At 35.3% G+C, this 12,657-nt stretch overlaps 2 protein-coding genes across 4 annotated transcripts; one reads left to right on the forward strand and one right to left on the reverse strand.

The window, feature by feature from the left end:
- Positions 1–511: 511 nt before the first annotated feature.
- On the forward strand, positions 512–7,013 carry LOC118031549 (mechanosensitive ion channel protein 2, chloroplastic). Of its 2 annotated transcripts, XM_035035989.2 has the most exons (13): positions 512–1,133; positions 1,251–1,301; positions 1,516–1,673; positions 2,027–2,150; positions 2,275–2,372; positions 2,457–2,570; positions 2,917–2,977; positions 3,634–3,783; positions 3,932–4,042; positions 4,275–4,442; positions 4,560–4,673; positions 5,287–5,343; positions 5,828–7,013. In XM_035035989.2, the coding sequence occupies exons 1-13, from the start codon at positions 1,056–1,058 to the stop codon at positions 6,668–6,670; spliced, it is 2,127 nt and encodes a 708-aa protein (XP_034891880.1). In that variant the 5' UTR covers positions 512–1,055; the 3' UTR covers positions 6,671–7,013. The 2 variants fall into 2 exon arrangements, with proteins under 2 accessions (XP_034891880.1, XP_034891881.1); XM_035035990.2 differs by lacking the exons at positions 512–1,133; positions 1,251–1,301 and having other exon boundaries at positions 1,535–1,673; positions 2,027–2,125.
- Positions 7,014–7,138: 125 nt separating this feature from the next.
- Positions 7,139–10,965, reverse strand: LOC118031550 (O-fucosyltransferase 31). Of its 2 annotated transcripts, none has more exons than XM_073412565.1 (10): positions 10,679–10,965; positions 10,537–10,599; positions 10,345–10,426; positions 10,159–10,229; positions 9,955–10,043; positions 9,658–9,861; positions 8,830–9,100; positions 8,242–8,469; positions 7,948–8,085; positions 7,139–7,585 (listed from the first exon to the last, which is right to left on the reverse strand). In XM_073412565.1, exons 1-10 carry the CDS (start codon positions 10,802–10,804, stop codon positions 7,376–7,378), a joined length of 1,482 nt encoding a protein of 493 aa, XP_073268666.1. In that variant the 5' UTR covers positions 10,805–10,965; the 3' UTR covers positions 7,139–7,375. The 2 variants fall into 2 exon arrangements, with proteins under 2 accessions (XP_073268666.1, XP_034891882.1); XM_035035991.2 differs by having other exon boundaries at positions 7,888–8,085; positions 10,679–10,964.
- Positions 10,966–12,657: the final 1,692 nt, after the last annotated feature.

The following is a 12,657-nucleotide window of genomic DNA, read 5'->3' on the forward strand; positions in this document are numbered from 1 at the left end:
TTTTATGTTAAAGATCATTCTTTTTAATATTCAACATTTAATAATTTTTTTTTTATTTTTTTATTTTATATTTGATCATTATTTTATTTTTATATTTTTTATCCTTTTTTGAAATTAAATTTTATTTTCAATTTTTAACTTTAAATAAAAAATAAATTTTATTTTATTATTTCAATTTTGATATTATTTTTTGGGTTTTTTTAAAAATTAATTTTCTTTTAAATTATCCTCACCGCTAAGCGCATGCTAGTTGAGTTGTCGCCTTGCAAACAACAACACGCGTATCGCGCATGTTAGCAAAGGATGAGTCTAGAGCCGGCAAGGCGCCACATAAATTGCACAGTATGCTATAAAAGATTAAAAAATTCAAAGGATCCCATAAAAAATTACACAAAATCCGAAATTGTGTAATACTATTGGACCACGTGAGCACTAGCAAAATTCAACCTCATGCGCACGTTAGCGTAATCCCAACCATTTTGGCAACTTCAAAACTCTCCCTAACAAAAGAAGTCTCCGTTCATTATGTTTTTTTCCCAGTAGAAAGTGCGAAGAAACTTAATAGATAGAAACTTTAGGGTATCCAATTTCTTTACTCCTTCCCTCTTTATTTTCCCACTAATTGTCCCGGAAGATGTCATCGTTTGTTTTCTGATAAAAGAACTCAAAGTTGCAGTTTAGATTTTGATTAGGTTCTGGAGGTCTTTTTGTGTTTGGTTGTTGAGAAAGTAGTGGAGAGAAGGAAAATCGAAGCCTCTTCTAAAATAATTAGCATTAAGTCAAAGTCCTGTTGCATTAGGCTGAAAAGGAAAGTTATATTACAGTATTTTAGCTCCAAGATTCATGTTCTTGATTGCTGATGTAGTTTCTGTTTTGGTTCATGCACTGAAACTTTGATCTTGGCAGGTTTCAATAATTGTTTGTTCTGTACACTAATATACGTATTTGATCTGTGCACTCAGATTTTAAACATAGTTTAGGCTAGAGTTTCTAAGGTGAAGTGAGTTTGAAATATTGAGCAACAAGCAACAGCATCTTCTACATTGAATTTGAGTATGACGCGTGTTAGTTCTATGAAATTGTCTCATGAGCTAAGGGTTCACAATTGTCATGGATGCAATAATCAATATACTGTAAGCAATTCTTCGTTTTTATTTTTATTTTAAATTCATATGAATTGAAGTCCAATAAGCGAATACAAAACTGAAATTTATGTGGCCTGTTTATATTTTTCTGTTTTTTTTACACAGAGTGCGAGCAGAGTGCAGCTAGTTAATGCCAATCTCTCTTCTCAATTCTTGGTATGGATTTAAAAGAATTACACGTTACTTAGAAGCAATCCCTCCCAATTGCTAGTGGTCTTTTGTTTTAAATTTCTCATCTCAATCTGTCCATGAAGGTTATTGATGCTACTGTTTTATTCTCACTCTGTGTTACATTTCTTTTATGATGAGTTTTTATTTATTGTGTAAGAAGAGTCTGAACCATAGGAATTTTTGTGTCTTGCATATTTAGCGACAGGATCCTTGGGGTCTTCATTTTCTAAACAGCACACGTGGGCCACCTAGTCCTGTACCTTCCAGATGTAATGTGTTCCTCTGCCGATCTGTTCTAACTCCAGGTGGAGGGAATGAGATTCCTGTTCTGAAATCTGCAGCATTGGCCTTTACAAGGTATATTCACATGTCATTTACATCTTTTGTGTCCATCCCTGCTGAGCATTTGTTCCAATGGAGCGACAGAATTTTGTATCTCATATCCACATACTAATGCAAGTGCTGTGTTAAGATTTTCTCCCCTTTCTATGGCTAGAGCTTAATTTCTGGTTTATATTTGGTATTTGAGTTCACAAGTGAGTATAAATATCAATTGAACTGCAATCAACTGTATTTAACACAAAAATATTTTCACATCTTAAATTTGAATTGCATGACAATTTCCTGCAATACTTCATCTCCTTTCCCCCCGCTTATGGAATGTGTTGTCTAGAAAGAAGTCTTTTTAACACTTTTGATGTGCCATGCAGGTCCTATGATGCTCTTCGTGGAAGTAATCTGGTGCTTAAATTGATCCCAGCTATTGGTATCATTACCTTTGCTGCATGGGGACTTGGCCCCCTCATATGGTTGGGAAGGACTATTTTTCTCCATGTATTGATTATATTTCCATCTTACATGCCTTTTACTTTAACAGGGGTCTAATGATCCCTTAATCCTACTTTGTCATCTCAATCATATAATTCCAGATCCACTCCTTTTTGGCAATTTCCTGCAGAAATCTGATAATAGTTGGAAAAAGAGTAGCACATATTATGTTATGACCTCTTATCTTCAACCTTTGCTGTTCTGGACTGGAGCAACACTCATCTGCAGGTATGAGGAAGAAGCTGAGTTAATTCTTTTCCAGATACAGTACCCATCATTCACTTAGCACTAACTATAGCCAGTATATTTCAGAGCATTAGACCCAGTAATTCTACAATCAGAAGTGAGCCAGGCTGTGAAACAACGACTTCTGAATTTTGTACGTTCATTATCAACTGTGGTGGCATTTGCCTATTGCTTGTCCAGGTATGTCTGCCTGGGTCCCACACTTAGTCTTTAGGAATATATCCATTTATAGTTACTCTTAGAAATGGTCAAATACTTGATTGCTGGTTGATGGGTTCACTGCTAGCTCTTTCACTTCCACTAATCACTTAGCAACCCAATTTTTATGTTGGTTTCTGGTTACGCATATTGGTTGTACTTTTACTTTCAAGCTTCAAGTGCTATTGGATATCATTGGATGTTGATGATATGATACCATTCTTCAAGATTCTAGGTTGTCGATTGTCCTAGTATTTTGGTTTTCAATTTCATACGAGGACTTGGAACTATGTTTTTAGATATGACCATTTTTTTTCCCTTTTTACAGCTTGATTCAACAGGCACAAAAATTCATCACAGAGACAAATGAATCCAGTGATGCGAGAAATGTATGTTTTCCAAGATTTTTAAATTTTTCTACTATATTTAACATCTTTCTAGTGCTGCAGTTCTCAGGAACTGGTAGTGGAGAAGTGCATACTTTCATCATGGAACACTTGGAAGAAATAATTGATTAAATGTGGTGACCAACACTGAGACTTCACAGAATGCTAGGAATGTCTTATGCATATTAAATGTGTTGTATGTTAGAGAATAATATAAATTATATCTTGGGACCTCACCTAATAGTTTAAGCTTTTGGGTTGAGATAGTTCTTTGACACTGTATTTCTTGAAGTGGTCTATAATTTAATTCTTGGAATCAATGAGATCCAATGTGTAGCCAGATGAGAAAGTATCTCAAGCCAATACATTAGCTCACCATCTACTGAGTTCCCATAATAACCAGTGCAAGCTGCTTCTTTTTTTATCGATCATGCCATAATTTCCAAATGTTGGAACGCCTGCCATTCTCTTGAAAGCTATCACATTTTAAAGCACATCATATTTCAATTTGTTTTAGGAAGCATATCAGTGTTGTGTTTGATTCATTTGTTTTGTTGGGAAGTTTTTGCTCAAGGACTTGTGTGATTATAAATTTACCTATAGAGAGATTGCTTGTGATTTAAGTGCGGGAATAAAGTAGTTTTTTCTTGCTTTGGCAGATGGGCTTTAGTTTTGCTGGAAAAGCTGTTTATACTGCAGTCTGGATTGCTGCTGTATCTCTGTTCATGGAATTGCTGGGTTTCTCTACACAAAAGTGGCTCACAGCTGGAGGACTTGGTACAGTGTTGCTCACACTTGCTGGTCGAGAGGTAAATTATGGCTTACTAGGCATATCATTGCGACAACTCACTGCAGTTTTGGAATCACTCATTGTGGATTCTAATATTGAAGATACATCATGTGATTTTTGTTGACCTTAAATGGATCTTCACTTACCTGATTGGTTTGTGCATTCAGATATTTACGAATTTCCTTTCAAGTATAATGATCCATGCTACACGGCCATTTGTTTTGAATGAATGGATTCAGACAAAAATTGAAGGTTATGAAGTTTCTGGTACTGTTGAGGTTTGTCCTTTTCTCCTTCATCTTATTGTGAAGCAGGAAAATAGGGAGTATGAATAAGACTATTCAGAACATATCATGTATATGCATGTTATTTTTTCTTCAGTCAACTTCATCTAAACTGAAATAGGAATCAATGATATGATTCCTTTCTGTAAAAGAGAGAAGAAACTGAATTCTAGGTGCTTTAAGCATTTATTGTTCTTTATCTAATTAAACTCTCATGCTGTTCCAGCATGTGGGCTGGTGGTCACCAACAATTATAAGAGGCGATGATCGTGAAGCTGTTCACATTCCGAACCACAAGTTCAGTGTGAGTATTGTGAGAAATCTTAGCCAGAAGACTCATTGGCGCATCAAGACCCACCTTGCCATCAGTCACTTGGATGCCAAAAAAATTAATGTGAGGAGCAATATCAATTCACCTGCTTGTAAATATTTTATAACAATCTAGTACTTTTTGGTGCTTCTTTGACATGAAAGGAGGATATAAGTTAGGCGCTGCATTTTCTACATGCAGAATATTGTAGCTGATATGCGCAAAGTTTTGGCCAAAAATCCGCAAATTGAGCAGCAAAGGTTGCACAGAAGAGTTTTCCTGGATAATATCAATCCAGAGAATCAAGCTCTTATGGTAAGGCTTTAATTGCATTATACTTCTTCTGAGTTGATATTCTTTCACCTGCTTTTACAATGAAAGCCCTTACAAGAAAGTTGAAGTGACCTCTGGAAAGAGAACGAGAATTCATTTCCTTGGCCTTATTTTTGATTAATTTCTCTTTGGTAGTGAAATTTCTTTATTTGTCATGATTGTACATTTTATAGTGTCAAACACATGAAGTGTCTGGTGACTTGAGTTTCTGGACTTCATCAGTTTGCATCAATCTTTCTGAAATGATGTTTTTACTGGCTCATGAATGTTGAGCAGTATCAATGAATGTCTACCATCAGAAAAATAACCAAACCTGAAGTTTCCCAGATCACAATTATGAATCAAATGAAACATATAATTCTCTTTCTTCGAGAAAAAGAGATCTATTAGATCTCTTACATGTAGAGGTTGCTTTTTCTGCACAATCACATGAAATGTTTTTAAAGGCATCTGGATGGCCATATCTTCCAAATGTTTGACATTTTCTGTTGAGTATCTCAACTATGTGAGCTTTTCGAATGTGTTTATTATGGGTTTCTTATTTAGAAACACAACATTAACCTTTTTTCCATGTCATAATGTTTTTCTGATGCAGATTTTGGTTTCATGCTTTGTGAAAACCTCACATTTTGAAGAGTACCTGTGCGTAAAGGTAAGACTAATTTTTTATTAATACTTAAATGTGATTGTCCAGATATTATAGGCTATGATGACAAATAGTTTATTTCCGTTGCTGTTGTTAATATTTTCTCTATTGTATCTGAGTTGCAACTGTTAGAGTCCAGCCATGCTGTGATTATGCGTCTATTACTGAAGGATATATGAAAGAAACCTGAAACAAAACTCGCAAAGAGATTTCACTGTTGTCCAGAAAGCTTTTGCTCACCAACCAAGCATTCTGACAGCATTGTTTGGGATGCTGAGAGACCATTAATAGTAAATAATAGCAGAGCCACTCGGTTCCTATAAGCCATCAGTTTTTGGTCATCTACTTGACATAATAATAGTTGTAATGACAATGTATTGTTTTATCTGATGGAAGAGAGATCAACCTTATTGGATAGGGCGACTGCTGATCTGCTCTATTTTAGTACTTGAAGCAAAACTGACCTGTTATTGTTAATGGAATGGTACAGGAAGCAGTCTTCTTGGATCTTCTTAGAGTAATCAGCCATCATCGTGCTCGGCTTGCCACACCCATTCGTACAGTACAGAAAATATACAGCGAGGCTGATTTGGAGAATGTGCCATTTTCTGACTCCATTTTCACACGTTCTGGAGCCACTGCTAACCATCCATTATTGCTGATTGAGCCCTCTTATAAAATTAACAGTGAAGATAAAGTTAAAGCTTCAAATCGTTCACTTCGTGCTAATGAGGAAAAAGATGCAAAGGTTGAAGCAGCCCTGGTATCTGAGTTGAAAGCAGATACCAAGGCTGGATCAATGCCAGTTGCTGATTCAAAAAGAGATAAGGTCGTTGCAAAATCTACCTCCAACTCCAGCACAAATTCTAAGGTCACAGATGTCTCGGCATCTGATCCTCAACCTATCAGTTCAACGCCTGACAGTTCAGTTAAAAACAGTCCTGGAGCACAGCAGTCTAATGGAAATATGGGGGATAGGTGGCAGGAGACATTGGGACCGGATTCTGAATGCATAACCTCTAATGGAGCTACGCCTGAGGGGTCCTCAGTTTCTAACACAGAATCTGTCAGTGAAAGAACCGAGAGTCCTGACATTTCACAGACTAAGCAGGATATTGAGAGATCTGTTGCATCGCCATTAATGACCAGACCTTCATTGGAGGAGAACATTGTTCTGGGTGTTGCTTTGGAGGGCTCAAAACGAACTCTTCCAATTGAGGAAGAAATGGATTCATCTCCTTTCCCTTTAGAATCGAAGGAATTGGCTGCCAGCCAGAATGCAGGACCATCTCCTTCTGGCAAGGATAAGAAAGACAGTCGTGACAGTTCCTAGCACCTCACAAAGCGATTAGCAGGATGAAGGTGACCAGATGCTTGTTGTAGTTTATGCCTCTTTAACCATTAAATTTATGCAAGAATGCGGCAGCCGTGTTTTTAAACCTGGCCGCATGCAGTTCATTGTCATTACTAGTAGCCTATATCTGTAAATAATTGTCAAATTGAAAGTTCGGACTAATCAGAAGGTTCAGAACAATCGGGGGGGAATTGAGGCGAGGGAGGGAATAGGTATTATGGTCTACATAATCTGTTTACAGTGGATACTCGCCGGATGTTTCAGTTGAAGGACTTATATTTAAATTTCTGAGATATCTTCACAAGGAAATCGGATTGATGTATCTTGCAGACCAATTATCTCAAGCAATCACAGTTTCTAAAGGTAAACGAATATTATCTATCAACCACAATGACTCATCCGGACATGGCCGCCTGGCATTTGTATTATTTGTCCTCATTTTCAGAATTTCAAAAAATTGCTTTCATAATGGAACAGCATTAGAAGATGCTTTTCCAGGTGGCTAAATAGAAATCACCACCCATTCATTTACATTGTGACTAATAAATGCAGCATTATCGTTAGCTGAAACAAAATCTGATACTAAATTACATCTAAACATCAGAATGTACAAGCCACAAACAGAGTTTACCAGGACATCAATGCTTACAAAAATGCAATCTAAAAATTTAGTACCCATCCCAGTTACGACTGACACGAGCAGTCAGGGATAGGATACGTATATATCGACTGACTCTCCTTTCTCAGCCTGATCTGCCCTTGTCTACTTTTATGCCCACTGAGAACTGCATCCTGAAATTCTGGCCATTCCATGCTCTTGTTCAGGAAAAGCGGGCCCAGCATCACCATGTTTGGTCTAATGGTCTTCAGGTTTAGGTACGCTCTATGTCCAACCTGATAATAGAAGTACCCTGTCACCTTATGGTCGACAAAATTCATATTGCACCACAATATTCACACATAAAATCCAAAGTTATGCATCATGGTTAAATGCTACTTGTGGTATTGCAAAAGTTCCTTTCGCCAGAGACATTAGATATGACTGAGAGCATCGGATCTAACCCTTTCACATAGCCTATGAAAATTCATGATATGGATAGTACTTAATGCCATCTATGATCTTCAAGAAATAATTTGGTTTTATTCAAATAGCAAATGCTTAGAAATATAAATCAACAGAGATCTTTTCTTCTTACCAAAGCATTATGCATGTTTCCAGGAGAAGCAGAGATAAAGATGTCACTCTGCAAACTCACATAATAGTCAACTGCAGCCAACAAGGAAGCCTTGCCATCAACCTTTGCCAGTTCCTCTGCAGAGGCAAGGCTCTTTTTATGATCCACAAGGGGGAATAATTTCTTTAAAGCAGAGATCCTTGCTTCTCCACCATAAACCTGAAAATGGCATCCCTCCAACTGTTAAATTCTCACAGGAGAGCAAAGTCTATTATTTCAGCAAGGCAATTGACAAACAACATACAATACTAAATTGTGAATCCTGAAATAAATGTAAAGCTTCCCAATTTTCAAGAGAGAAGGTACGATGCTAACCTTGTGTGATGCAAGGTAGAGACGGGTGCTATTGCTGAAGCCCAAAGCTGCTAGCAGCAATCCAATCTCTTCAGGAGTCAATGGACAACGCCCTTGTTTTCTCAATGCCTCATCAGTGAACTGGGAGTTTAAGACTCTTCCCTGCCAAAGCAATTGACGGTATTTTGCTAGAGCAAGTCTTTCAGCTTTACCCCCACCAAAATCACATGATGAATGAGCAGCCATGTCCTGAATGGGGTCAGGTTAGGGTAAGAGCTATTGAAAAACATGCTTGCTTTAAAAGGAAACTCTAGAGTGATAAACAAATAGTATGTGATAGTAATCAAAGGCAATCATCAAGATGGGTGATTATAATGCATTTGTAGAAGCAGGTTTTAATTGACAATGCATAATCAACAAACAATTTTTAGATTTCTTAAAGACTATTGAGGTACGTACATTTACAAAAGATGAAGTGCAAGAAAGTTCATACTTTCCAAAAAAAAGTGTCCAATTCTGCAACTAACTCCTTTAATATAGTCCAAAAAGGTTCCCAGATCCAAATATGAAAAGTTTATGTCCATCATTTGAAAGATTTGAAGAACATACTTTATCAAAGCGAAGATGTAACACGACAAACTTTCCAGACCCCTCTGATTCGGTATCATTCATCCTGTCCTTTAGGAACCCAGTTCCAGAGGTATGAAACTTCTCAAACGGATGGCGGAGACGATTTACGAGTGCATCTCCTAGCACTCTGATATGAGGAACAAAAGTTAGTGCATGAAAATTGACTTTACAACGTAGGCGTTGGATATTTGGGGGCAATTTGTCAAAAGCCAGGCGATGAGAAAATGGGGCAATGGCAGCAATTCCATAACTGCAACATTAAAATTCAATTATGAGTGCAAGAATCAACACAGTGCAGTAAATTGAACATATATTGATTGGGGTCCTTACATATTTTCCAGCTCAAATCATGAACTAAGATAATTCAAGTGAATTTAGGCAGAATAGCTTAAAATGCAATGATGAAATTGAAAGCAGAGGTAGCTTATAATAAAGCACAATAGCTTCAATTGTCATGTGGCTCTTCAAAACAAATGATGCCAAGTAATCAATGCATAAAGCAAGCCACACTGCTCCATTTGTTTTTTATTTTGACAACACCCCTTGGTCACCAGCCTAGCTATTCTTCAATTATTTTCCTTAATGAATACAAGTCGAATAAAGAATGCCTGAAAGTAGACTTATCAACGTGCAAGGAGGACATACCAAAGAGCATCCATAAAAGGAAAATAAATTAATAAAAGAAGAATAGCAGAATTTGAAATAATTACCCAACAGATTCAATAAATTACGAGGAATGGCTTTCTTTTAACTCTGACAATAAAATCATTGGGGTCCTCAAAACAATTTAATAAAAAAATTACTAACCTCTGCAACACAGGCAATACATTTTCCAGATACCAGTCAGCTGAACCATGGACAGGTGCTGTTTTGATTCTCATAGCTCGTATGCCTGTAGCATAATACTCTCTTGTGCTCCACCAGTAGTCACTGGGTGGCTCTTTAACTATTGCAACATCATGACTTAGGGTATCAATAAAGTGTTCCACATCAAATATATCCGCAAATGAACTGCATGCAAGAACATGTTCACTTTAAGGTCTCGAGTTTCTACAGCAATCTAGAATGCAAGAGAGGTTGCAAAGGTAGCTTACTCGCAAATACCTTGTATCTTGCCAAACAGCATTCACTTCAAGGTGTGGGATCACAAGTGTTGCATTCAGTATTTTGGCAACGGCGACCGCATCACATATCTTTAGTAACAAGAACAAGAAATCACTGTAAGGATCAGTCAAATTCTCACAGAATGGATTTAAAAAAAGAAAAGAAGAAAAAACAGACATGTATTTTGGCAATTCAGTTACTTACTCCCATTCTTTGTTGGTTCAACCCTCCATCAAGAAACACTTGGATATATCCTTGAGACTTTGTTGGCAACGCTTGAATAACATTAAATATAAGAACCCTTGTTAGAAACTATATTTTCTCATTTATTTCCTAATTTAATTGACAACAAATCTAGTTTATTATTTTAGCTAAACAGTTAATGCTTACTGTGAATCGTGGTGGGTTCAATGCAAGGCTTCCATCCTTGGTAAGGCAAAGGAGACCACAACTCATTCTTTTGTCTAACAGGCTAACAACATAAATAAATAAATAAATGATTGAATGAAAAGGTAAAAAACTGCAAACTTGAAATTTCTTGACCAATTTTAAGAAAGAAGAAAAATGGGGGAACACACTTACAATATGGCGATCTAAAGCAGCTTTCAGTAGAGGCAAATGCCTGGGTTTTGGTGCATTCCACTCCTGCAAATGCAACGAATTTACAGATTAGTACAGGCACAGATAGATATGAAAAATGTTGTGAATAGAAAGCAGAGCGTACGGAGAAGAGAGAAGGATAGGATCTGCTCAATGGGCTGAAGAGATGAGGAGATAAAATGGGTAGAAGAAGGACGAAAAGCCCAGCAAAAGCCATTCGCTGTGACAGATTCTGGTGATGGTACTTCATGAGTTACCCGATTCCAGTTTCTAAATTCGGTTTCGGAAATCTGAAGCTAGTTTCATTCTCCGATTCGATTTCACAGGTGAGTGCTCAACTGGTTACTCTTTGTTTGCCTGCGGGAAAACGGGAAAGCGGTTGGTTTTTTGTATTGGGTTGATGCTGCAAGTGATGCGTCGTCTATGAACTTAATGACATGTCTTCTTCATTGTGAATCCACGATTCAGATTCACGTCCACGGCCCATCATTGATCATGATAGATTAGCTAACGAATTTCTCGGCCCAAATAGATTTTTTTAGTCGAATTAACAAAAATCAAGTATGCAAATAAAAGTAAAATATATTAATTAAACATGTCTATTTTATGGTAATTTTTAATTATTTATAATGAATTCTATTAAGATTATAAAAGTATAGGTTAATTTACGAGTTTCGAATAATTCTTAACAAGTCTCATTGACCATAATTGCTATGTGAATTCGAAACACAAATTATTACTTTTATGCTATGCATAGTTAGCTCCCGTTGTAAATTTTTTCTAGTGTTGAAAAAAGATATTCACACAAAATTAGTATTTTTAAAGAAATTGGAAAAATCTAAAACCCAAGTTATTAACTTAACTGAATTCAATAAACTTGATTAATTCAATAATAAGATTAAAAAAAAATCAATGGTAAACAAAGCAAAAACAATAACAATAATTAAACATAAAATATAAAATATAATTTCATTTTATGTTTATATTTAATCAAATAATTTAATTTAATTCAAAATAAAATTTATATATAAAAAACTAAATTTAATAAAGATTGAAAAATAAAAGATATGAGATAACCCATATTATTTTTAAAATTAGTGAAAATCATATAGAAAAATAAAATAATAGAGTAATTTTTTATTAAATAAATGTTAGAGGGGTAAAATTATAAAAAAAAAATACCAAGCAAAACCATGCAAATATTTTGAACAAACGATAATCTCACATATTTTTTTTTAGATATTAAGACAGATGTACAGCAGTTCCTTCCCTAACAAAAGAAAGCTCGGCTAATCTCAATAACTTACAATTCATAAAATTTTGGACATGGGCTTAATCAAAAAAGTCAATTTCCAACTAATTCAATGTTAAAGTGTGTATGTGTGTCTATATATATACATCAATTTAATAAATCTTCAAGGCAATAAAATATAGCAGTCAAAATAAAAAAATCAAATCTGGTAGGGAAAAAACTTAAAAATGATGAAATTGCAAAAGAAATAATTTTTAAAAATAATCTCAAATAAAATAAATATTGATCAAAAGAATGAGGATCAAATCTAATTGATAAAAAAAATTAAAAAAAAATACAATTTTATAAATCATTTTAAATAAAACAAATAGTAATAAAAAAACATGGATTAAATATAAATGAAAAACAAATTGAAGGGTTCCTTTTAAAATTTAGAGGATTATACATGAAAATTAAGGAAAAAAAAAAAGAAAGAGAAAAGAAAAGAAAAGGTTGTTGATACCAAACTAGAGGGAGGTTGTCACGTTCGTTGTGTTGTGATGGAGTGGATGTTAAGACAATTCAAACACCTCCCTGAATGCCACCATTTTGTTGTTGGACAATGCCACGCGTTGCACGTGCCAACCAATGTTTTTAAAAATAATAATCTATATCTATCAAAATAACAAACTACCCCTTAACCACCCTTATTGTAACAAAAAAAAAAATCATGATGAAAGTACAAATGCCCCTAAAAGCCAGCTTCATAAAAATTTGATTTTAAATGAACTTAAATCATTCTACTTTGTAAAATTAAAGCAAAATGATGAAATAGTCTATTGACACCAGGTCAACATTTTTTGTTTTTATAA

Source organism: Populus alba, chromosome 11 (assembly GCF_005239225.2).
Source record: "Populus alba chromosome 11, ASM523922v2, whole genome shotgun sequence".
NCBI lineage: Eukaryota > Viridiplantae > Streptophyta > Magnoliopsida > Malpighiales > Salicaceae > Populus > Populus alba.

Bases quoted from the DNA above. Each gene is read 5' to 3' on its own strand.
- LOC118031549 (XM_035035989.2), top strand. From the start codon at position 1,056: ATGACGCGTGTTAGTTCTATGAAATTGTCTCATGAGCTAAGGGTTCAC. The intron at 1,134-1,250 runs GTAAGCAATTCT...TTTTTTACACAG, and splicing joins GATGCAATAATCAATATACT to AGTGCGAGCAGAGTGCAGCT. The intron at 2,978-3,633 runs GTATGTTTTCCA...TTGCTTTGGCAG, and splicing joins AATCCAGTGATGCGAGAAAT to ATGGGCTTTAGTTTTGCTGG.
- LOC118031550 (XM_035035991.2), bottom strand. From the start codon at position 10,804: ATGAAGTACCATCACCAGAATCTGTCACAGCGAATGGCTTTTGCTGGG. The intron at 10,427-10,536 runs GTAAGTGTGTTC...TTATGTTGTTAG, and splicing joins CTGCTTTAGATCGCCATATT to CCTGTTAGACAAAAGAATGA. The intron at 9,862-9,954 runs GTATTTGCGAGT...TCTTGCATGCAG, and splicing joins GCTGTTTGGCAAGATACAAG to TTCATTTGCGGATATATTTG.